Raw genomic sequence first — 25157 nt, 5'->3', positions numbered from 1 at the left:
TACCAGGGATTGAACTCAGGGGCACTCAACCACCGAGCCATATCCCCATCCCCAGCCCTATTTTGTATTTTATTTAGAGACAGGGTTTCACTGAGTTGCTTAACACCTCGATGTTGCTGAGGCTGGCTTTGAACTCACAATCTTCCTGTCTCAGCCTCCCTAGTTGCTGGGATCACAGGTGTGTGACACCACACCCAGGTAGATACATTTTCTTGGAACTTAAATTTTTCCCTGCCCTTCTCACACTCAATTTATTATTACTGTTGTTGTTATTATTACTATTATTATTATTTGCAATGCTAAGATCAAACCCAGGGCCTGGCATATGCTAGGCAAATGCTTGACCACTGAATCATATACCCAGCCTGTCACCATTATTATAGAAACAAAATATCTACCCCAAACTGTTATACAACTTGTCTGATTCATACCTTTTTACACAAGCACCGGTGTCTGAATTAAATACTAAGTTATTCTACAGTGAAATTTAAATATGTAGCTGCCCTTGATCAAATTTTCACAGACTCCCTATACTAAGTGGGGGATTATCATTATTATGATTATGATTTTTTTATGGTAATTGACTTGATTTCTATGTTTTCTTTTTCCAATTTAAACTCCCCTTTAAAAAAAAAGGGACAGAATCCAGGCGTGGCACTGAGCTACATTCCCAGCCCTTCTTTTTTTTGGAGAGAGAGAGAATTTTTTTTTTTTTTTAATATTTATTTTTCAGTCCTCGGCGGACACAACAACATCCTTGTATGTGGTGCTGAGGATCGAACCTGGGTCGCACGCATGCCACGCGAGTGTGATACTGCTTGAGCCACATCCTAGCCCCCCCAGTCCTTTTTTGTTTTTATTTTGAGACAGGATCTCAATGAGTTTCTGAGGCTGGTCCTGAACTTGGATACCCCTGCCTCAGTCTCCCAAGTCACTGGGATTATAGGTGTGAACTACTATGCCTGGTTCTAAGTTGAGGACTTATTGAAAAATGCCTTATTACCTTTATAGTTCTGTCCCCAGATGCAGAAACAATGTACTTGTCATCAAAATCTACAACATTGACAGCAGCTCGGTGTCCAACCAAAACCCTCCGGAGGGTAATATCAGTTGGGGAGGCCATATCCCATACAGCAATGGAACGATCTTTGGAACAGGTCACCATCATGCCATTATTGAAACGTAAGTGCAGAACTGCTTCACAATGGTGAATCAATGTGTTTAGCATTTCACCTGTATTTACATCCCAAACTCTGGAAGGGATACCTGAGAGTTAGATGGTACTCAAGATACAACATGTTACCCATATATGACCATCATGCCCCTCCCCAATACTTTAATGGGAAGTATTATACTCTACCTTTCTTTTGCACAACTGAAGTAGACACAGGGAAGCAGCAGACAGAGGGAGGGTTGGACTGGGAGAGTGGGAGGAAGAAGGGAATGGGGTGCTGTGAGGGTAGAATCCTTAAGACTTGAAATCTGGGCAAGCTGCAGAGGGCAGCAGCCACCACCACCTGACAATTTGGCCCAGACTTCAAGATTATTATTATAAAACTTCTGACATTCAATGACACTATTCAGAAGATATTTTAAATGAAGAATTTGATTGATAACAGTACCATTAGGGCCTGTCCCATTGACCACACTCAGGAATCAGAAATGACATGGACTAAAGACATTTCTGTCAGATTTAATAATGATTTGAGTTTGATTACTTGGGATTGTAGGTTTTACCACACAGGTCAAGGACCAAGATTACCCAGACTCTAAGTCTAAGCCCCCATTTCTGTGCTTTGCAGAGGGTAGAACAGCCTTCTACCATAAATATGGCCTTCACAATAGAGTGGAGGGCCCAAGTGTAAGAAATTCTGTGTCATGATATATTTTGTTTTGATTACTCTATTTTTGAGTATTGATTAATTTCTATAAAGTTTCCTTTTTCCAATTTAAACTCCCCTTTTAAAAAAAAAGTCATATTCTGGGGGTATAGCTCAGTAGTAGAGCATGGGGCTGGCATGCGCAAGACCCTAAATTCGATTCCTAGTACTTAAAGAAAAAAATCACATCTTATCCTAAAAATGATGAATGTATCTTCAATGCTTTAGCTCTTATGAAGCATCTAAAAATGTTAAATGTCTACAACTGCATGGACTAGTTTTGCTATGCCTTGAAATCATGTGACAAGAACCAGCTATCCTATTCACAGAGGATAACTTCCAATGGGAAACATTTGATTTCAGAGACAACAATGTAGTTAACTGCTCCCCCCAGTTTTTTTTTCTCTTAAAGTTACTTTTGATGCAGTATGCTTGCTAAATCCTTTAGCTTAAGGCAAAATTCCTCACAGAGGTTTCCAACAGTGCTGCTGGTACCCAGAACTTGAGCTACACTGGACTCCAGCAGCATAATGGCTGTGTCATCAAATCATTAATGCCTTTTGAAATTGAGGGCCCCTCCCTGAGTGAAGCTTGCAATTAAAAACTGCAGAGATAGCAGGGGAGGGGCTGGCAAAGAGAGCACTGCTCACCTGTATACATTTTAAAGAGATAATACATGCCAGATCTACGTGAAAGGAAACCATCTGAAAGGAAAGCTTCATTTATGTCATTCCCCTGTGATATATTTTTTGTTAAGAACTGAAAGGTATCTAGATAAATTTCTATAATGGATGATATTCCAAATTAAAACAGAATGTACAGTTTCTTAAATGTGCAAAAACGTAAACTTACCCCAATCATTCCTAAATCAAGTTTTCTGTTTTAGATTGACACACACAAAACAGGGGAAGGTGATAATTTATTCTTCTTTAGTTTCATAACTATGTTCATGCAGATACATATAATATTACTGTGATAAAGAATGGATGTTTCAGAGTTCAAAAGAGTACCGGAAACTTTCTACCTGACCGTGGAATCTGACGATCCAGTTATGATCACCCTCTCATCATACTGGAGACAAAGGACGGAACCTGTGTGGCCTGTGAGAATTCGTTTGCATTCCAATGTGCTTTTATCCCAGATCTAGGATGGCAAATAAGATCCTTTTGATCATAGTGATAATGGGGTGCTGTGGAGACTTGTTGGCTCTATTATGTTTTTGATCCCCCCAAAGAATCAAAGCCCAGAGTAGTGAGGAATGCATTCCTTTCTACAGGTACAGTTAAGCACCTATATATATGTGGCTTTAATTCTAATGAGGACTTTATCCTTTTCATTAAGGAACTGGGCAAGCCTATAATTATGAGGGCCAAAAGACACCCCCCCATCCCCTCCTCAGTATACTTCACAAAGCAAATTTAACCCTAAAACCATCTGTTTTATGTTCTTCTGGGGTTGGGGGAACACATCTGGTCTTTAAGGAAATGATTTGGTTTTGGTACTGGAACCACTCTAAAAGTCTCACTTATTTTCTAGAAACAATGTCTTCGATTGCTTTATGAATGTGGTTACCCTCATTGCCTTAGCAAAACTCCCATAAGTGAAGAGACTTCACCTTGATTGTGTTGTCTCGAAGGCCGCTTACTATTTTCTGGTCATCATACTGTAAACAGTAAACTCCTTTGCTCGTTTCACTCCGGCAGTGGATTCTCTGTAAACTGTGTCTTCCACATCTCCAATTAGATTCTATTGTCTAGGAAGAAGTAATGGTAAACAGGCAGTTAGTTAGGTAAGGATCTGACAAAACTCTTATCTGACATTACTGGTAACGAATTTACAGAACTTAAGGCAAGTTAAAAATATGTTCTAGGTAGGATTGGGTATTTGGTGCTCTTACATGTGTTGGCCATTTCTACCAACAGAGGCTTGATTCAGAAGACATTTGAATATCAGCAGAGAAGAAATTTAATAGTTCTCAATGCTGTTATAAGAATTTAATCCTCTATCAGTAAATAATTTCTAAAGCTTTAAAAATTTACCTGGTAATTTACTATATTTTATCTACTCTGGTCACTCATAAAGATATTGATTTTTTTTTTTTTTTTTTGTACCAGGGATTGAACTCCGGAGCATTCGACCACTGAGTCACATCCTTAGCCCTATTTTGTAGTTTATTTAGAGACAGTCTCACTGAGTTGCTTAGTGCCTTGCAGTTGCTGAGGCTGGCTTTGAACTCTCAATCCTCCTGTCTCAGCCTCCCAAACTGCTGGGATTACAGGTGTGTGCCACTGTGCCCAGCTAAGATATTGATTTTTAACCCAAATCAATAAACCCTAGTGGGTTTGCTATAATAAAACTGACACTGAAGAATGCTGATGATTCTCTATCATTTGGCAAATACCCAAAAATACATAAGATTCTTACCTCAATGTCTTGTATAATTTTAGGATAAAGTGCTCTATAAAAAGAGTTGGGAGGAGCATTCCCATCAGGAGGTTTGTTTTTGAATAAATACTGTCCCCTAAAAAACAAATATTTCCCAGTGAAAACCACAATATTATACATTTAAAGGAGCTTCATATTTCTTCAAAATGCTTCATAGTTAACATTCCATATAATCTTCATAACTAGCCTGGAGAGATATGTGGGTAAGCCTGACTTCAGGAATCCCATGTCAAGCAGTAACTTTCTGATCTCTTAAGGAATTTGACTGGTATTAATTTGCTTTTGGTAAAACACAATTATTTCCAGTGCAGACCATCATGTTCCAGGCTTTTTTGGACATTATAACCTCTATAGGCAAATAACTGTATAATCAGAATTCATCTGTTGATCTTTTAGAGTTCTGTATAGATTCACTGGCCTTATCTTTTGAAAACTCTGTAGTAATGTAATTATGACTTTTGAATCAGTACACACCCCAGAGTCTTCTTCCCCTGAATCAAGCTGTGTCAGCATCAGGGGAGCCCAGCATGGTGAGCAGCCGCAATGCTTCTGCCAGAAGATGGCTTTTCCAGGTTTTTATTTTGTGAGGCATGATGTGTTGGCTGCTCAGTCACATGCTGCTGATCAGTATGGTTGTACTCTAAATGGAGCAATTCAGTTCATTTCAACAGAAAACAAAGGGATCACAGGAGTGTCCAGCAGCAGGAAGCAAAAGAGATAAAAGGAAAAGCCTAACGGCATTGTGTTGTCAAGTCTAAGATATGAAACTGACTTTCACAGGTGTGTTCCTGGCTATGTACACACACACATGCATTATACTGCCTTTCCTTGATTCCAGTGAGCAGCATTTGTTAGCATCTCCTTCCTTATGACAGCACATCTCTGGAATACTCATATCCCAAGCTAGATCTTTGCTACCAAAAAAAAATCAGTAAATGGCAATCACTTCCTGCTGGGTAAAAAATTTAATTCCTCATCCTGAAGTTAAGAACCCACCAAACACGGTGTGGAAGCTAGTAAACCCCACTATGGGTGTACTAACTGCTGTTCTCACTGGCATCGTGCCTTGCAAAGTGGAGACAGGCAGAAATGCCTCCGAGTGTAATCCTGGCACAAGAGAAATCATGTTTTCTCTGGGCCAGTCATCTACTCCTCCCTCTATAGCTCCATTACAATATAATTAATTGTTTGATGTCTCCAGGAGTGCTTCCCCCTGCCCTCTTCCTATTATACACCTTGAAAATTAGTTGAGAAAATGTCCTATCAGGAAAGTAGTTGGCTCTGACTTTTGAATTACTAGAGAGAAGAAAATCTTCAATTGAGAAGAGAAAATAGTGTTTTTGTGGAATAATGAAACATGGCACAGTTGCCCAGAGAAAAGGGCAAAGATATATTTTGAAATAATTATGGATTAAAGGTACACTCCTCTAAACAGTTTTATTCTATAAACACTTTACTGGCAAGTGATAGATTCTGAATGAGAAAATTTTAGATATGATTCCAGAGCCCATATTCTTAACTACTTTATTGTTTTTCAATGCCTACTATTCTTCAGATCTTCCTTTTAGTCTCTGGCAACCATATATGGATACTCTAGAATTTTTATAAGCAATAATATTATCTCTACATCCCCAGGAAAAAAAAAAAAACTCATATACACTTCTTCTCTCATTTTCTAGCCCATAGCCTTTACCATATATTCCTAAAGCATCCCAAGTTTTTCATATCAAAAGTGCTATACAAAGGGGTGGATAGATATTGAAAACTGGCTTTTCAATCTGTATATTTTAAGTCAAACTCTTTTATGATGACAACAGGGACCACTTCTATGTGAAATGCCTAGTAGAATAGGAGTACATGATAAATTTAAAATATTAAATTCAGAATGCTATCATAAATGTGATCTGCTGATTAAGAAAATGGACTTTTCCCAAATGGTCTTTTATTATACGTTTAGGAGTTACTATTACTGAGCAGAGAAAGCATATTCAGTATTATTCAAGAGAGAAAATGGCAGAGTTCATGTTCTAGGGGCAGACTGTAAAATCCATCTAGATGTAAAATACAACAACAAAGTGGAAGTTAAATCTTACGCACTCAAAAAACTGTACTTGTTTATTTTTAGTTGTAAGAAATGGGAGGTCTTTCTGCTTGATGCAATCCTAAGCAAAAGATATCATGTGGGGAAAGCATAACAAAAAAAGTATATTACCATAAGAAGTTTAGTAAGATAATTTCAAAAGAAAAAATGAGAAATTGTTTGTAAATTTAAAAAACTTTGGTTTTTGTTTTTAAAGAGAGGACAGCCAGACATGATGGTCCAAGCCTGCAATCCCAGAGACCTGGGAGGCAGAAGCAAGATTGAGACCAGCCTCAATAACTCAGCAAGACCCTGTTTCAAAATAAAAATAAAAAGGCCAGTGGGTAGAGCTGAGGTTGTGACTCAGGCTGGGGTTGTGGCTCAGTGGTAGAACGCTTGCCTCACACATATGAGGCACTGGGTTCCTTCCTTAGCACCACATATAAATAAAATAAAGGTATTGTGTCCATCTAAAAATATATTTTAAAAGGGCTGGCGGTGTAGCTCAGTAGTATAACACCGCCAAGTTTAATCCCCTATAATGGAAAAGAAAAGAAAATGGGGCCAAGATAAGAAAATATAGTCAGAATTCTTTTTTTTTTTTTTTAAATCATGAGTTTTTTGACCCAGTGCCTCACACGGGTTAGGCAAGTGCTCTAACACAGAGCTACAATCCCAGCCCTATAGTCAGAATTCTTAAGGATAGTCTAAAGAGCAGAAATGAGTTACTATGGTTGAAGAGAAAGGAAAATGAGTGGTAATTAGTACTGCATATTTTATTTATTTATTTGGTTATTTGGTTGGTTGGTCTCTATGGTATTGGTGATTGAACCCAGGGCTTCACACATGCAATGCAAGTATTCTACCACTGAGCTACATTCCCAGCTCTTTCTTTTTTTCTTTCTTTCTTTTTGTTTTATTCCTTGGTACTGGGGATTGAACTCAGGGGCACTTGACCAATAAGCCATATCCCCAGCCCTAGTTTGTATTTTATTTAGAGACAGGGTCTCACTGAGTTGCTTAGCGCCTCATCATTGCTGAGGTTGGTTTTGAACTCAAGATGCTCCTGCTTCAGCCTCCCCAGCTGCTGGGATTACAGACATGCACCATGGTGCCCAGCCTCTAATTTTTAAAATATATTTTTTAGATGTTGATAGACCTTTATTTAATTTATTTATTTATATGCAGTGCTGAGAATTGAACCCAGTGCCTCACACATGCTAGGCAACCCCCTACCACGGAGCCACAACCCCAGCCCTCATTTTTAAAATTTTGAGACAGGGTGTGTGCCCATCTGGCCTTGAACATGTGCTCCACTTGCCTCAACCTCCTGAGTAGCTGGGATTACAGGTATGCATCACTGTGCGTGGCCTTAAATAACTGTTTAAAAAGCCAAAAAGTCATCTTTTCAAGGACAGTTTGTTTTTGTAATAGACATAAAAGGTCTTTGTGCTTGATGCAATCCTAAGCAAAACTGAGCAGCTTACTTTTTTACTTTTGGTAGTTTCACATCTATCTGCAAAGAACTGCCCACTTACCTCTTGTTCACTCTGCCATCAAAGAAAAACTTAACTCCTAATATCTGATGAAAGTTTAGTGTCATTTACATTTCAAATGAGAACAAAGTGAATTTTAACAAGGAACCAAATTCTTTTATAACTAAGAGAATGAATCTCTACAATTGAAATTTCAGGTCAGAAGTTATTTTGGAGAGTTCCTTTTCCTGAGGGCATTCTCAGCAAAATGATGAACTTGGAATTTTGTACAACTATGTACTTATTTGCTTTGTTGTACTATATAAAATAAAGAGCTTATTTTCAAAGTATGAAGTAGATTATGAAAGATAAAGTTTCTATTTTCTACATGATGAAATAAGGGCAAATAAGAAAAATATATTTGGGAAAAAGAAATAACAATTTCCTTTATACAACTGTTAAATAGTCAAAGAACTGCTGGCATTTGGTTCATTTAATTGAATTTGAGAGAAAAATTGTTTTAAATACCTTCATTCTATTTATTCATTTGTATGTGGTGCTGAGGATTGAACCCAGGGCCTCACATGTGCTAGGCAAGCACTCTACTGCTGAGCTACAGCCCCAGCCCCTGAGAGAAAAATTTAAAAATTCTTCCTAACAGCCAGAATAAAGAAATCTTTGAAGTACCCGGTATAATATTTATAAGTCATTATATTTATTAAACTTTTACTGAATTTCAAAAATATAAAAAAATGAAAGGGAGCTAAATATATTTTATGAAGAATTTAAGGAAATCTGATTTATGTGAGTATGAATCATTTAAAAGTATCCTCCATTCTTAACTATTTTGTATCTCTTTATGATTCAAGATAAACAACTGAATGTTATCTTGAATAAGATAACATTGGAAGAATATCATTGAGTACACATATGCCTACTATAGTTTTTTCATATCAACTAAATACTCAAAATGTCACATTTTATTTATGAAAAATTCATATTTGACTTTCTTACAGGGACATCTAGAGACATACTATTAGAAGAAAGTTATTTCAAGAAAGAAATCTTTCAGAAGTTCTAGTGAAATAGTACCATGATATTAAGAGAACTACAAAAAAAATTGGTGAAGTCTTTCAGGCTGCTATAAGTCTCAGGCAATGTATAATAAGCAAGAAAGCCTTAAGAAGAAACAATTATTTATTTATTTTTAATTTTTCCTGATGGCTAATTTTTTTCTTATTCTAGCTGGGCATAAAAATAAGTTTTGATCACAAAAGTGAATAAAACACAGGCACAGGCTAAAGGCAAGAAATCTTCTGAAGGATAAAATAATAATTTGTCTTATATTATGTTAGGGGAAAACTGGATCTGATGTTTTTTTTGTGATCCAAAGTCACCTTTTAAACTGCCCATCAGCCCATCTACAGAATACGAATTTCTATCCAGAAATCAGAATGCTTCAAATGAGAGGGAGGTCAATTTTCCATTATTTTTGCAAAGCAATACTAACACTACATTATGTTATTTTATGAATGATTGGTCAGAAGTAAAATTGCTGAGTACATGAACAACCATTTACTTTTTACATTTTTTGCTGTGAATCAGCAAAATCACTATATTAAATGGTAAGTGGTCTCACTAGTTTCCAACATTCTTCTAGTGATCGTGAATGGTCAGGTCTGGAAGTTCTTTAATAGGAAGAAATTTAAAAGTCTCACCACCCTCTTCGTTCTGCCAAGCCTCTCCATAGAGAATCTGTCCTGACCATTCTCTCGATGAGCTTCTTCCATAACATGCCATCCGACGTCACTCGGTACCATTCTTTGCACACAAGTTCAGCAGCACAAAGTGATTTGGCATCCAAGTATGACAGAATGTTCTCAGCAATATGATCCAATCCCCGAGCTTTCAATGGGGAGAAGAGGCAAAGCAAAATAGTGGGGATGGTGAATCATTTTTACAAAAGGTTCTTTAAAACAGAACAGCAATGAAGGCACACTGTCCCTAGTGTAGTCCAGTTTCTTTTTCAAACAGAGGCTTGGGTAAAATGAATGTCAATAATTTTTCCATAAGGTTACAGAAATGAACAGTATTTTCCATCTTCCTTCAGATAAGGAAGTTAAAGCTAACAACCAGCAAACCCCGCAAGACATTAAAAATAAAAAGGATTCCAGAAAACAATTCACATCTATCTATATGGATTTCAGCACTAGGGGATGTTCTATGGATGGCATCTCAAACTCTATGATTCAGACCCTCCCCGCCCCAAATCTCTATATTAGGTCCATTTCTCATTCTGTTTCTATTACTGCTGTAGTTCCAAAGCTATTCAGTAAAAGAAATATCCTTTAAATGTACTGGGGGAGAGTCACTAAGTCAGAATGTGCTGGGTTATAGAATTTTGGGAATGCAGAAAAGAGAGGAGGGGGAATATTCTGAGAGAAAAGAGAGCTATGTTTAAGTTCAAAGATAAGTTTGATTTCAGATTTTTTAAAAGCTGTATTTGAGAATAGCTAGTGCTACAAAACCTAAGTAACAATTGACCAAAATGGGGGGGAAAATCCCAGCTCAATAGATAACTTGGTTAAGTTCTGGATGTGCAAAGGAAAATAGTGACAAGTGCATCTGTGAAAAGTAGAGGGCTTTCCAATTAAAGTTCTTTACCGCTCAAATCTAAACTGAGGCCTCAGTGGAAAATAGCCTATAAAACAGGATGACTATACTAATAAACCTCCTTTTGGCTGCTGTTCTAAGTTCACAAGTAAGAGAACAAAAACATTAAAAATTAATCTTTACAGGTTACGTATCAGAGGTTTTCTAAAGACTTAAAAGTTGAGAAGGATTCCTTCAGACTCTATCTCCCATAGGCACAAACATAAAAGGAAAGAGAATACTGTATTTCATTTTGTGCCTTGAATCATACACAGGCATACTTGGATGCCATTAGCAATGATCCAAATATGCTTATTAAACATTATTCTAATTATAAAAATCGTCTGAATATCAGTTACATTTTTCAGCAGACTTGGGAAAAAAGCATTAAATGGATCTTATTTGGCTGGCATCACATGTTCATATTTAAGAATAAGCAGATGGAGGCATCCTTCATCTAATTCTTATTAAAGGAATATGATTATAAGACAATTAAAAATATAATAATTAGTTCTTCATGCAAGATGCAGTAATAGTACAATTCCTGAATCTTTATTCTGAAACTTTCTACACCATCAGAAGTTTCCAAAAGGCACTGCTGTTTTTCATGGCTGCCATCAAACTGCTCCTGATCATTTACTTGTACCTATAATAAGTCTTTGGAAGTAATTTCACCTAACACTCCAAATAAAACCATTACATTAATGGATTACAGACAGTTTGGGAAGTAGTTTGGTTTACTAAATGTAGCCAGATGGTGTAGGCTTAGAAGTTTAAATGGCTATAAAGCATTAGACTGATGATTTAGTACTTCATAGATTGGTCAGCAGATATACACTAGGGATCAGTATTAGACAAAAGACATAAGTCTAATCAACTCCTAGTCAATTCATAGTGGTATAAACTTGAGATGGTAGCAAGTCTCAGTGATTGGGGAGAACAAGGTAATAGGTACTTTCAGATTGTCTGTACAAAGAAAACTGTTTGCTTATGGCTAAAACAAAATCTAATGCACTATGAGAGGGCAAAAATCTATTCTATTTAACAAAAGACACAGGTAAGTCAGGAAAGTGGTGCACACCCTTAATCCAAGTGACTTGGGAGGCTGAGGAAAGCAGAACACAAGTTTGAGGCCAGCCTACTGTAATTTAGTAAGTCCCAGTCTCAAAACAAAATTTAAAAGGGATGGAAATGTAGCTCAGTAGTTGAGTGCTTGCCTAGAATGTGTGAGGCTCTAGGTTCAAACTCCAGTACTGCAAGGAACACGCATGTTCAACACACACACATGCACATACATGTAAAATTCAGTTTTAAAGTGAATATTTCTAAGATTTCTAAGTATTCCTTTAATTTTGAAGGACAGCTTAAATCCCAAGTTTAGAAAAACAAATTTTTAAAAAATATATAGTAGACAAAGATTAAACAAAGTAGTATGTAGTGAGGCTAAAGGAAGGTATATTATTAAAGGATAGCTTGTTAGTATATACTAAAAGCATGGAAAATGTTCACACTCTTTAATATAGTAGTTCTGCTGCTATAATTTCTTTCCTAGGATGCCCACAAGATTAACATATAAGAATGTCCACCATGGCCTAGTTTTTAATGGGGAAAAAATACTGAAACTATCTAAATGTTCACCAAAGAGATTAAATACATAGTTGTTTGTTTTTTTTTTTTTTAAGAAAATACACTGAGAGAATATATTGCCAGGTACAGTGGCATACACCTGTAATCCCAGAAATTCGACAGACTAAGGTAGTAAGATCTCAAGTTCGAGGTCAGCCTTATCAATTTAGCGAGACCCCATCTCAAAAAAAAAAAAAAAAAAAAAAAAGGACTGAGGATATGGCTCTGTGGAAAAGTACCCCTGTGTTCAACCCCCAGTATTAAAACAAATAACAACAAAAAGAAAAAAGAGTCTATATTAAGGGGCTGGGGTTGTGGCTCAGTGGTACAGCACTTGCCTTGCATACATATGCAAGGCACTGGGTTCATTCCCCAGCATCACATAAAAAAAACAACAACAAAACAAAAAAATAAACAAAATAAAGGTATTGTGTCCATATACACTAATAGTATATTAATAGTTCTCTCTGTATACTGGGATTCTGGGAAATTTTATTTTACTCAAAATATTTTTTTTTTTAGTTGTAGGTAGACACAGTATCTTTATTTTATTTATTTATATGTGGTGCTGAAGATCGAACCCAGCGCCTCACACTTGCTAAGCAAGTGCTCTACTACTGAGCCACAACCCTAGCCTCGGAAATTTTATATTATATTATATTATATTTATTTATTTATTTTTAGGTATTTATTTTTCAGTTGTAGTTGAACACAATACCTTTATTTTATTTGTTTTTAAATGGTGCTGAGGATCGAACCCAGGACCTCACATTTGCTAGGCGAGAACTCTACCGCTGAGCCATAACCCTAGCCCAATATTTTTACATTTTATATTCAAATATTTCCTGAATTTCCTAAGTTCTATAATCAGGAAATGACAACCAAAACAAAAAATACAAAAGCAAATCCCTCCCAAACAAGACATTTTTAAAATTAATTAATTTAGTACTGGGAATTGAACCAAGGGGAAACTTTACTGCTGAGTGATACCCCTGGCCCTTTTTATTTTATGTTTTGAGGCAGGTTCTTGCTAAGTTGCTGAGGCTGGCCTTGAACTTGTGATCCTCCTGCTTTAGCTTCCTGAGTTGCTGGGATTGAAAGGGTGCGCCACTAAGTCCAGCAAGACATGATGTTTTGGTTAAGACTCATTTATCTTTGTTATTAGTTTTCTTTCAAAATAAAATTTTAACACACACAAATAAGAACCTCATGTTTTTCTGAGAATATTTTCCTCTAATACTGACGCTTTGTTGTATTCTAAATCATCTTTAAGAATTCAGAAAAATTACAGCATCCTCCAAAAGTATAACAAGTATCATATTTGAAGTATAAATATATAGTTATTATCATAACAGGCTCTTGATATATCTTCTTTTCTACCAATCCACCCCCCCGCCATTTTTTTTTTTTTTTTTTTTTTTTTTTTTTTTTGCAGCGTAGAGGATCCAATCCAGGGCTTTGAACATTCTAGGCAAGTGTTCTACCACTGAAGCACATCCCTAGCCCCTCCTTCTTTCTAAAATACTAAAAATAAAAAGCTTCTCATTCACTCTAGAATTAAAACATTCTGTTGATAAATTCCCACAGAAATCAAAATACAAGTACATAAATTAATATATCTGTTTTTTCCTCATGTTGCTGGGGATCAAACCCATGGCCTTGTGCATGCTGGGCAAGCACTCTACTCCTGAGCTACAACCCCAGCCTATATTAATTTTTTTTTTTTTTTTTGGTACCGGGGATTTAACTTAGGGGCAGTTAACCACTAAGCCACATCCCCAGTCCTTTTTTATGTTTTATTTAGAGACAGGGTCTCACTAAGTTGCTTAGTGTCTTGTTAAATTGCTGAGGTTGGCTTTGAAGGAGATCCTCCTACTTGAGCCTCATGAGCTACTGTGATCACAGGCCAGCGCTACTGTGCCTGGCCTAAATTAACATTTCTTGGGAGTAAAACACATTACAAAGACACACCTCAAGTATCAGATAACACCTCAGAAAATATTAATTTGGACCTACTGCATATAAGTAAAAAGGGTGAACAGAAGGACACAAGATAAACAAAAGACAGGGAAAAAGAGGAGTCCAATTTCTCTTGAATTTGATTTTTCTTGTATTTTTACCAAGAGGGTACAATTAAAGGACTTACTTTGTAAAAATCAAGCCAATGAAGACTTTAAAAAGAGAAATAAAAGGCTGAAGATCCAATTCTGTAGCAAATTAATGGTTTGCAAATACATGTACACATACCTGGCAGAGCAGTTATGAAATCCCTTTGCAGCATAGGTTTAAGATATGAATTTATGTGCCCATGTTGGTAATGACACATTTGGGATATAAGATGTTCCACAAATTCAACTTGATCGGACTCTGACCACTGCTCAAAATATTTGACGCACAGTTCCTTTTCCTTTTCATAGCTTGCAGAGAGTTTCCGTTGCTTGGGTACGATCATACTGGAAGTGCCATTGGCAAGTTTTGTCTATGGAAGGGGAGGGATTAAAAGAAACATTAACAGTAAGTACTGAAAATGAGAGAAATATATATAATTTTCTGGTCTGGCATACCATATTATGCCTTTATGATTGAGCCCACTCTGTTATTTTGGTGGTATTGGACATATGTGAACCACTATTACATAGAAAGCCACAGAAACACCACACTAAGGTGGTAAATCAGGTGTATTTCAGGAAGACAAGAAGAAAGAAAAGCAAATTAGTTTTTTGGGGGTGGTGCGGGTAGAGGGATACTGGGGATTGAACCCAGTGGAGCTTTTCCACTGAGCTATATCCGCAAACATTTTTATTTTTTTATTTTGAGACATGGACTCACCTGCTGAGGATATCACTTAGTTGCTGAGGCTGGACTTGAAAATTGAGATCTTCCTGCCTCAGTCTCCTGAGTTGCTGGAATATAGGCACGCCTCACCATGCCTGACTAATTTGCTTTTTCTTATATAAAGCAGTTATTGGACATTTAGACAATTACTTGCTCATAACTTAAATTTAAGAGTCAAATAAGAAATCTTCCATGCAAAGAAAGACCAATTAGTATTGTCAGACTGTGGTACCTTTGGACATAAACTTAAATAACACTTGCATGCTCAATCTACCCCTTTCCTTCCCAAAATTCTATCTTCACAGTCATCAAAATTATATGCCACAAAGTCTATTTTATTAATTAATTCATTCAGTAAATATTTACTGAGCTTACACAGTGAGACAATCACTGTCCTTGGTGCTAAAAATATAACATTGAACAAAAAATGACAGCCCTATCATCATGAAGTTAGAATCTAGTTTAGGAGGCACATTAAAAACATAATAAATAGAACAAGGGGACAGGAAAAAAAAGGAGATGTTATGATAGGAAAAATTCTAAGATGGTCTCCTAAGATTCTTGTCCCCTGTTATATACATACCTTCCCCTTAGTTATTCAAACAAGCAGTGGTGTAGGTACTATTGTGATTAAAATAAGGACCCAAATCAGTTGACCTTAAGATAGGAAGATGAAGGGCTGGGGCTCAGTGGTAGAGCGCTTGCCTAGCATGTGTGAGGCACTGGGTTCAATTCTTAGCACTTCATATAAATGAATAAAGGTCCATCAGCAATTAAAAAAAAAGGAAGATGACTCAAGTGGGTCTAACCTAATCCCAATGGGCCTTTCAATGCAGGGAGTTTTCTCCAACTGATTGCAGAAGAGGAAGGGAGGCATGTGGCAAGAAGAATGTGGTCAGCTTCTAGGAGCTAACACCAGCATCCCTGCTGACAGCCAATGAGGAAGTGAGGTCTTCAGTCCTGCAATGACAAGTAACTGAAGCCTGCCAAAACAAGAATGAGATGAAAAAACTTTCCTTCAGAGCTTCCAGATGAAAACTCAGCCTAGCCAACACCCTGATTGATTTCAGCTTTGTGATACTGAGTAGAGAACACATCCATGCTGTGCCAGACTTCTGACCTACAGAACCAAAAGCTAATAAAAAGATGTTGTTTTAACTTGCTATGTTTATGATGATTTGTTATGTGGCAATTAAAAAAATAAGCTACCTGGTCAGATTTTTCCTAAAGAGGTGACATGTGAACTAAGGGAACTAGACATTTTGTTACTTGGGAGAGCAATGGTCTAGACAAAGGTAATTTTGAGAGCAAGTCCTGGGAGGCAGTTTGACTGGCAGGGTCAAGAGGGCCTGGTATGGGCTGGAGTTGTGGCTCAGTGGCAGAGCACTTGCCTAGCACATGTGAGGCACTAGGTTCAATCCTCAGCACCACAGAAAAATAAATAAATAAAATAAAGGTATTGTGTTCATCTACAACTAAAAAAAAGAGGGCCTGGTGTAGTTCTCTTAAATGAGCAAGATGAAATAAGGCTGAAGAAGTAGTTGAGCTTATCATCTAGGTCATTTAGGTGGTGCTAACAAATCTCCAAACATGTGCCCAAACAATTCCAGTACTCCTTCTCCAGGAATGTTGCCCTTCCCAGTAAGAGTAAAATTCATGTCCTATCCTTCAAATCTGAACTTCGACTAACAGAATGTGGAGACAGTACCACATTCTAAGGAACTTCTAAGCCCACGTGCTTCTGCTTATTTCTTCTTAAGAGTTTTGAGCTACTATGTAAGAAAATCAGGCTGCCCTGGCAGAGGGAGTTGCAGAGGATGAAGCTACGCACAAAGACAGACCACAGGGAGAAGCACTCAAAAGCCAGAGAGTAAAATAAGCACAGTGGAGGACCCTGTGTAGAGATTAGCATAAGGAAGCCAATTAAGAGACAACTTCAACAGTCCATGGAAGAGATAATTTATCTCTTTTGGACTAGTGTGGTAGCTACAGAGATGAAGAGAAATAATTGGGATTCTTTGAACATTTTGTAAGGCAGATCCAACTGAACATGTTGATAGATTGGATATGAGTATGGGAAAAGAAATGGAGTCAAGGATTGCACCCAACTATGAAGCTGGAGGACACTAAGAGAAGATCATGAAACCAAAACAAACTTGATTTGCTACTCTGAAAACAGTATGATTTTCTATAGAGGATAACCATAATTTAGTACAATTCAGCAGAGAAAGCCATGTTACTATCAAGTTCATTCTTGTTTAGACATATTGGATGTGCCATTTATGAACCAAATTTGGATAATCTACTTCTGTTAATTAAGGCACTAGTGTGCTTTCTTTTTCTTTTTTTGCTTGCCTTATTTTCTAAACATTAAATCCTCTATGCAGACCTCTTTACAAATGCTTTCTGATATACAACTGAAAGTGTATTTTCAAAAATGGCATTAAAGCCATTCTGTTTACAAGGCAAGAGCTGACACAGGTAAACAGCAAGCCCTCGTGTACACAGAGTTTTTGTAGCACAAATGCCACTGTTGTCTATGATACAGACTAAAAATGATTAATAAGAACCTTGTTGGACATAGGCCTTGGGGAACTTTGGGGCTGTTTTTTGTGTAGGTTGTTGTTTATATCTCAGCAAGGAAAAGCTCATCAAATGTACTGTGAAAATTTGGAGAGCTAAGAAGCAGGTGAGTTTACAAGTGGCCAAATGCCACTTCTAATCCCAACAACCCAAACTCCTACTTCATTATTGCTTATATATTTTTTGTCTCTTAAAAGGTGAAAATGGACCCAAATTGGGTGCCACCTGAGTAATGTTTTCTGATTAAAGACCAGAAATGTCAGCGACAAAAAGTAACACTCAACAAAATATATATATAATCATGGGAGACATGACTGCAGACTAATAGATAAAACTGCCTTAAGAACTTAAGTTTGGTTATCCTACTGCAGGAGCTAACATTCAGCTGTTTTTTATATTTTCCAGTGATTAAATCATGAATGGGACTTTAAAAAATAGGCTATTATAAATGAGGAGTAAACTGAGATTTCACATATTTGTGAACTGTTCTGGGTTATCTGGCTAGTGTTACATTCTGGTCACTATCCCCTCAAAAGAGTAATTCTTATAGAGAGACACACAGCTGAGATCCATTATCACCTTCCAATGAGCTACTCTTAATCATGACCCCATAATGTATTGTTTTAAAAGCTTTGGCCAGGGCTGGGGATGTGGCTCAAGCGGTAGCGTGCTTGCCTGGCATGCGTGCCGCCCGGGTTCGATCCTCAGCACCATGTACAAAGATGTTGTGTCCACCGAGAACTAAAAAAAAAAAAAATTCTCTCTATCTCTCTCCCCACTCTCTCTTAAAAAAAAAAAAGCTTTGGCCATAAAGTAAAAGACCAGTCTCAAATTCTAGCTTCTCAAAATACCGGCTGTGTAACATGGAATAAAAATTTGATCCTGCAAAGAATGGGGAGGAGGAGTTCAGTTTTATCTTTCTATGTCTGTTTCCCTCATCTGTAAAATGGGGACTAATAATAGGACCTATTTCATTAGCTTTTCGTGAGGATCCAATAAAAAAAACTTATGAAAAGCATGTTTAGCATATCACCTAGCACACAGCAAAGTGGCTCAATATACCAATCTTCTTTTTGTGTGGAGCTGGGGATTGAATCCAGGGCCTCCCAAATGCTAAGCAAACACTCCAACACTGAGCTACATCCCCAGCCAAAATTCAACACTTTTTTTTTTGGCAGTGGGGACTGAACCCAGGGGCACTTAGCCATGGAGTCACATTCCCAGGCCTTTTAAAATATTTTATTAGAGACAGGGTCTTATTGAGTTGCTTAGTACCTTGCTAAGTTGCTGAGGCTGGCTTTGAACTTGTGATCCTCTCCCTCGGCTTCTTAAACCACTGGGATTTACAGGCATACGCCACCGTGCCCAGCTTAAAATTCAACACTCCTAATGAATTTATGACACTGTTGGAGTTGAAATTAAATCCTTCTTTCTTGTTTCGTTTTATGTACTTTTTCATTTAACTTTTTATCAAAGTATTGATAAGTGTATATATCTATATGTGTGTATATTTATATATGCATGCATAATCTTAAGTGTACAGCTCAAAAGAATTTTCATGAAGTGAACATACCCATGTAGTCAGTACCGAGATCAAGAAACATCATCCCAAACCTCATAATGTCCTCTTTTTTTGTCCTTTTTTAGGTCACTAGCCATCCTAAAAATAACCATAATACTCCTTTCACTTTTTAAAATGTGTTTGTGAAAACCAAGTACACAAAAAATATACATAATACTTAGGAATAAAGTTTTACAAAATGTATAATACCTATAAACTATAAAACAATACTAAGGGAAATTTTAAAAAGATTTAAATAAATGGGGAGATATTATGTTCTTAAATTGGATTCAATATTGTTAAGATGTTCATTTTTTCTAAATTGATCTTCAGAGTTAGTACAATATCAATCAAAATCTTAGCAGGCAAATTGACACACTGATTTAAAAATTTTTTATAGAGATGCAAAGGATCTAAAATTAGCCAACATAATCTTGAAAAATATAAAGAAGATGGAAAACTCATATTATTGAATTTCAACATGTGTAATAGTAATCAAGATAGCGTGGCTTTGATTTAAGGACAAAAATCTCAATCAGTAGACCAAAATAGAGAGTCAAGAAACACAAATATCAAGAATGGCACTAAGATAATTCAATGGAGGAACAGACTGCCTTTTCAACAAATGATGCTGCAACAGTGAATATCCACATAGGAAAAAAAAAAAAAAAGAAAGAAAAAGAAAAAGAAACTTTTTGCTGATCTCACACCATATATAAAAATTAGATTAACTGGATCCTGGATTTATACCTAGGAGCTAAAACCATAAAGCTTCTAGAAGAAAACAGAAAAATATTGGTCCCCTTGGACTAGGCAAACATTACATAAGGGCTCAAAAGCACACAAGCTTTTATGGTAATAAAAGAAAAAAGTTGACATACTGGCATGTGAAATAGCAATCCATGAATGATCAATTAGCATACAAAAAATTGTTCAACCTGCGTAGTCATTAAGGAAATGCAAATGACACTATATAGTACTAACTTACCAGAATGGTTAGAATTAAAAAGACTAACAAGTATTGCAAAAAATGGGGAGGAATTCAGTTTCTCTCTCATTGCTGGCTGTAATGTTTAATGGTACAACCACTTTGGAAAATAGGTTCGCAGTTAAATATATTTATGATATGATCTAGCCATGCTTTTTTTTTTTTTTGGTACCCGAGATTGAACTCAGCACTGAACCACTGGGCCACATCCCTAGTCCTTTTTATTTTTTGAGACAGGATCTTGCTAAATTGCTGAGGCTGGTTTTGAACTTGCAATCCTCCTACCTCAGCCTCCAGATCCACTGGGATTACAGGCATGTATCACAGCACCCGGCATTTCTACTCTTTAAGTATTTACCCTCCTAACATGAAATACAGTTCCACACAAAGACTTGTTCACTGCTGCTCTATTCATAATAATCCCACACGTAATGATACCAATGCCCATCAAGAGATAAACTGATTAATTGTAATGTATTTATACAATGGACCTAGTACTCAGCAATAAAAGGAATGAATTAGATACACACAAAATGACAAGGATGAATCTCAAAAACATGCTGAATGAATGAAGACAGTCACAACTAAAATTAGCCAACATAATCTTGAAAAGAGTACATCTTTATGATTTTATTTACATGCAACTTTAGAAACAACAAATCTAAATTTTAGTGAGAACAGAGCAGTGGAACAGCATATGCCTGTAATCTCAGCGACTCCAGAGGTTGAGGCAGGAGGATTGTAAGTTGAAGGCCATCCTTAGCAACTTAGTGAGACCCTGTCTCAAAATAAGATATCAAAAAAAGCTGGGGATATACCAAAGCATCCCTAGGTTCAATCCCCAGTACCAAAAAACAAGCAAGCAAAAACCAAAACAAGCAAAAAGCCAACAGCACCAGTACCACCACCAACAACAAAAAACCAGATGTATGGTTGCTTTGGGATGGATGTGGGGGTGGCATTGACTGGGAAGGGTACAAGGGAACTTCCTATATCTTGATTGTTACAATCTATGCAAACTGAAAAAATTCATTAAACTGTATCCTTAATGTCTCTGTAATATTAATTTTATTTGTAACTAAGATATTATATTTGTCAAGAACTTTGAAGATAAAGGTCTTTGTTTTTAAGCCTCTTTCCTCTACCATTTTCTCATACAGGTTTTTCTATAAACAAAAACACAGCAAAATTTAAATTTGAGAACCTCTGAAAATCCACAAGGATACAGTGAAAAAATACATTTATTAAAAAAAACCCAAAAAGCTGTATATGAAGAGTGTATGGGAGAGAGGGTAATGGTTATTGCTAGTGGTAGAATTTATTTGGCTTTCTCAAGAAAAGAATGATGAGTCAACTACTACTGTTCAAATGTCTAGGAACACTGCCAAACAGCCTCAGTTTAATGTAACACTAACTTTGTACTACCCCTGCACATCTCTTTTGCTGGACTGATGGACTGGATGGACAGAAGGAGGTAGCCAGGAAGGGAGGGAGGGAAGGAGGGCAGCTGTTAGATGACAGTACACAAAATGAAAGGAGTTGAGTTTTTATAGGACTGTCCTCCAGCTTACTCCTCAAAGGCTAAGGGCTAACATTTTTTCCCCCCTCTGAAAACATTACATGTACCACTTTTAAAACTGCCATGAATTTCTTTGAAGCTGCAGGAGGGGAAAATTACACACTTGCAGACACCACTTGGCCTAACCACCACCACTGTAACATGAAATGTGCTACTGACTTTGCTAAATGTATTATGTACAGTTTGGAAAATGTATCATGAACTGACCGAACTTGATGGTCAAACAAGTTACTTTTAGTTTGCATGTAAACCCTGCTTTAAACAAAAGGAAAGATATGATAAGTAGAGAAAGAAAAATATTCTAGGCATAGGACAACATTTGGAATCACGGTTGCAAGGACTAGTAAGATGCAAATGATAAAAGACATCTAAAGGTTCTGCTTGGCTTTGAGAAGGGCTTCGAGAAATCCTCTGGCATTGAAATAAAATGAGCAAGGGTTGTGCTGGGGATGAGGATGCACTAGGAGAGATAGAACAAGAATTTTGAATAAGGCTGGAACTTGAACATTATCAACCAACTGCCATTTATTGAGTGACTACTCTGTGCTGGGCATTTTACCAGGAGTAAGGGAAACATCAGTGAACAGGCACAGGAAGTTTTTTTTCTTGGGAAGAGTAATATGAGGAGAACAGAAGACGTATGTATTAGAAACTGATAGGAACTGTAAGAAAAAAACAAGATAAATAGGAAGTGAATAGTGAAGCCTATTTTAACTGGGGTAGTTAAGACACAACCCTAAAGGGCAACATGTGAGCTCAGATCTCCATGATGACAGTCTTTTTTTTTTTTTTTGTATTAAATTCTTTTTTTTATTGGTTGTTCAAAACATTACAAAGCTCTTGACATATCATATTTCATACATTAGATTTTCTTGTGAAGATCTTGGGAAGATCCTTTCAGACAGTAAGAACAGCAATTGTAAAAGTGTATTCAAGTGAAAGACAGAAGGAAGGCCACTGTGGCTGGGGCACAGTGAATTATAAAAGGGAAAAAGCAGGTGATAAATGAGGTGGCCTCAGGCCAGGTCCTCCGGCCTCTGGGACCCGGTAAAGAGCCACCGTAAAGAGGTAAAGAGTTTGAATTTCATCTGAGGTATAAAGGAGAGTCCCAGGAGGTTTGAAGTAGTCAAGTATGACATCATCTGATTTGTGCCTTAGAAAAATTAATACTAGCTCTCATAAAGAGAATGGATAAGGGTCTGGGGAAGTAAGGAGGAGGTAACAAGAACAAGTTGCAATACAAGAGGAAGGTAGACTAATGAGAAGGCTGATAAAACAATCTAGGCAAGAGGTGATGATGGCTAGGATTAAGAGGCAGATTAGGGAATGTTTGGAAGAAAGATATTTTATTCTCACAAAAGAGGAAAGAAGAAAGGGCCTGTTGAGAATTGTAAGTCAGGGTTATAATATATATTTATTTTAGAATAATGATTTACTTTTTTTCAGTTGTAGTTGGACACAAAACCTTTATTTATTTATTTTTATGTGGCGCTGAGGATCAAACCCAAGGCTAGGCAAGCACTCTACCACTGAGCCACAACCCCAGTCCCATGATTTACTTCTTTATTACAGCTGACCCTTGAGATATTTAGTCTGGTCCATTAACCTGAATGGGGACAGAATCAGAATTCTTACTCCCATGGCTAGGACAAACAAGGCAAAACTTGCCAGTTTTGAGACAAAAAGAGAGGAGATTTTAAAAGGCCTATTATACTGTATTCTTTCTAGGCTGCTGTCAGGTTTTAGCTAAACAGGAATTCAAAAACATTGCTTCTTCAAGTATTTTTCCTCTATTGCTTCCTTTCTTTGTAAAAGCATCTTTTAGGAAAAAAAAGTCAATATTGTTTTGAATTAATTGAAAGGAAATGGGATTATCTACATTTTCTTTTTCTTTTAATACTTATTTTTTAGTTTACGGTGGATACAACATCTTTATTTTATTTTTATGTGGTGCCAGGCGAGCATGCTACAGCTTGAGCCACATCCCCAGCCCCATCTACATTTTCATTAGGATGAAAAGAAGGACAAGCAAGCACACCTGGGGAAAGAGGTGGTGGTAGTAGGGTGGTCCAGAATAGCTCTAGAAAGCTCCAGAATAGCCAAAGGACTGGGTCTCTTTTTACTAGGGAATTTCAAGAGCAATTGAAAAAATTTGTCCATACATTGAACAAGCAGAGAAAAGGTAATGAATGTTCTAAAGTGGGATCATAACTTCCAACATTCTAATTTTTAGTTCTTTCCTTTTTTTGGACTAGAAATGAACCCTGGGGGTGTTCAACCTGAGCTATATCCCTAGCCCCACCTCTATTTTTTTTTAAAAATCTTGAGACAGGGTCTCATTAAGTTGCTGAGGGTCTTGCTAAGTTGCTGGGACTGGCTTTGAACTTGGGGCCTTCCTGCCTCAGCCTCCTGAGCTGTTGGAATTAGAGGTGTGGGCCCACCGTGTCCAGCTAATTTTTAGTTCTTAAGCGGGTGGGGGGGGGGAGCTTGTTATAATGACTAAGGATATAGCCCTGTACAGTGTTTGCCTAGCATACATGAGGCCCTGGATTCAATCCCCAGCACTACGAACAACAATAACAAGAAGACACTCTTGTAACTTTCAGTGTTTCAAAAAGTAGTCCTTTATCTTTGTTGGGGTAGGGTGGGGAGTAGGCAGTTCAAATAGAAGAAAATGATGACTGAACATATAGAACTGGGCATAAAATTCAACAGAAGTAAACATTACATTTCTCAGTGGGATTATTGCATTAATATTTGAACAGCTTCTATTAAATATGGTTACATATTAGGTGAACTCATAAATATGTCAGATCTGATTAGTCAAGTGGAAGACAGGAAGGGGCAGATTTGTCAGCAGAGAGAAAGTTCACATTATGAATCTGACTGATTTCTAATATCCAACAAGAAAAAGCCTATAATCATTCCAATTCTTTTAACTAAAGCTCACTGGAAAATAAACTCACAATGTCCCAGTATACATGATTACTTAAAGACTAAACACTTGGCAATCTGTTTTTTTTCCTACTGTTTACTAACTATGAAGAAAGCCAATATAAAATTCACCAAAGTCAAAACAAAGCTACTTTGATTTCCTGATTTTTTAAATAGTTAAAAGGGATAAAATAATCATTTAACATTTTTAGGTTTCAAAACTGAGATTCTTGTTTTTATAGTGGGCTCCCTCATGCAACTTTATAGCTTCCAGGGTGATGGGTTCTTTTGTTCTAAACCAAGAAACTCACAGCAGTTTAATTTACTGCTATATTATTATAGCTACTAACTACACACACCTCCAAGGCTGGTAAACCCACTGATGTAGATAGTGCCACCTTAAAAGGAATTTTGGATGGGTCCTAGTGAAGGGGGGGAATAAAAGGACATAATGTTTAATTATAAGAAATGATTGAAATAGGCACAGACATACCCCGGGTGCCTCTGCACTGCAGCAAG

The 25157-nt window shown here is 36.9% G+C and overlaps 1 protein-coding gene across 9 annotated transcripts in view; it reads right to left on the bottom strand.

Moving 5' to 3' along the window:
- Btrc (beta-transducin repeat containing E3 ubiquitin protein ligase) overlaps positions 1 to 25157 on the bottom strand; it is a 188432-nt gene that overhangs the window by 21349 nt on the left and 141926 nt on the right. For all 9 annotated transcript variants that reach the window (XM_076834110.1, XM_076834113.1, XM_076834114.1 and 6 more), the window contains 6 exons: positions 14406 to 14637; positions 9599 to 9785; positions 4305 to 4401; positions 3496 to 3633; positions 2905 to 3023; positions 1004 to 1253 (listed from right to left, as the gene is read on the bottom strand). In XM_076834110.1, the coding sequence (XP_076690225.1) occupies positions 1004 to 1253; positions 2905 to 3023; positions 3496 to 3633; positions 4305 to 4401; positions 9599 to 9785; positions 14406 to 14637 (1023 nt within the window). The remainder of the gene's footprint in view (positions 1 to 1003; positions 1254 to 2904; positions 3024 to 3495; positions 3634 to 4304; positions 4402 to 9598; positions 9786 to 14405; positions 14638 to 25157) is intronic.

This window comes from Callospermophilus lateralis, chromosome 15, assembly GCF_048772815.1.
Source record: "Callospermophilus lateralis isolate mCalLat2 chromosome 15, mCalLat2.hap1, whole genome shotgun sequence".
In the NCBI taxonomy this organism is placed as follows: Eukaryota; Metazoa; Chordata; class Mammalia; order Rodentia; family Sciuridae; genus Callospermophilus; species Callospermophilus lateralis.
Note: the sequence above shows the minus strand (reverse complement) of the source record. Positions and strands in the feature narration are given on the sequence as shown.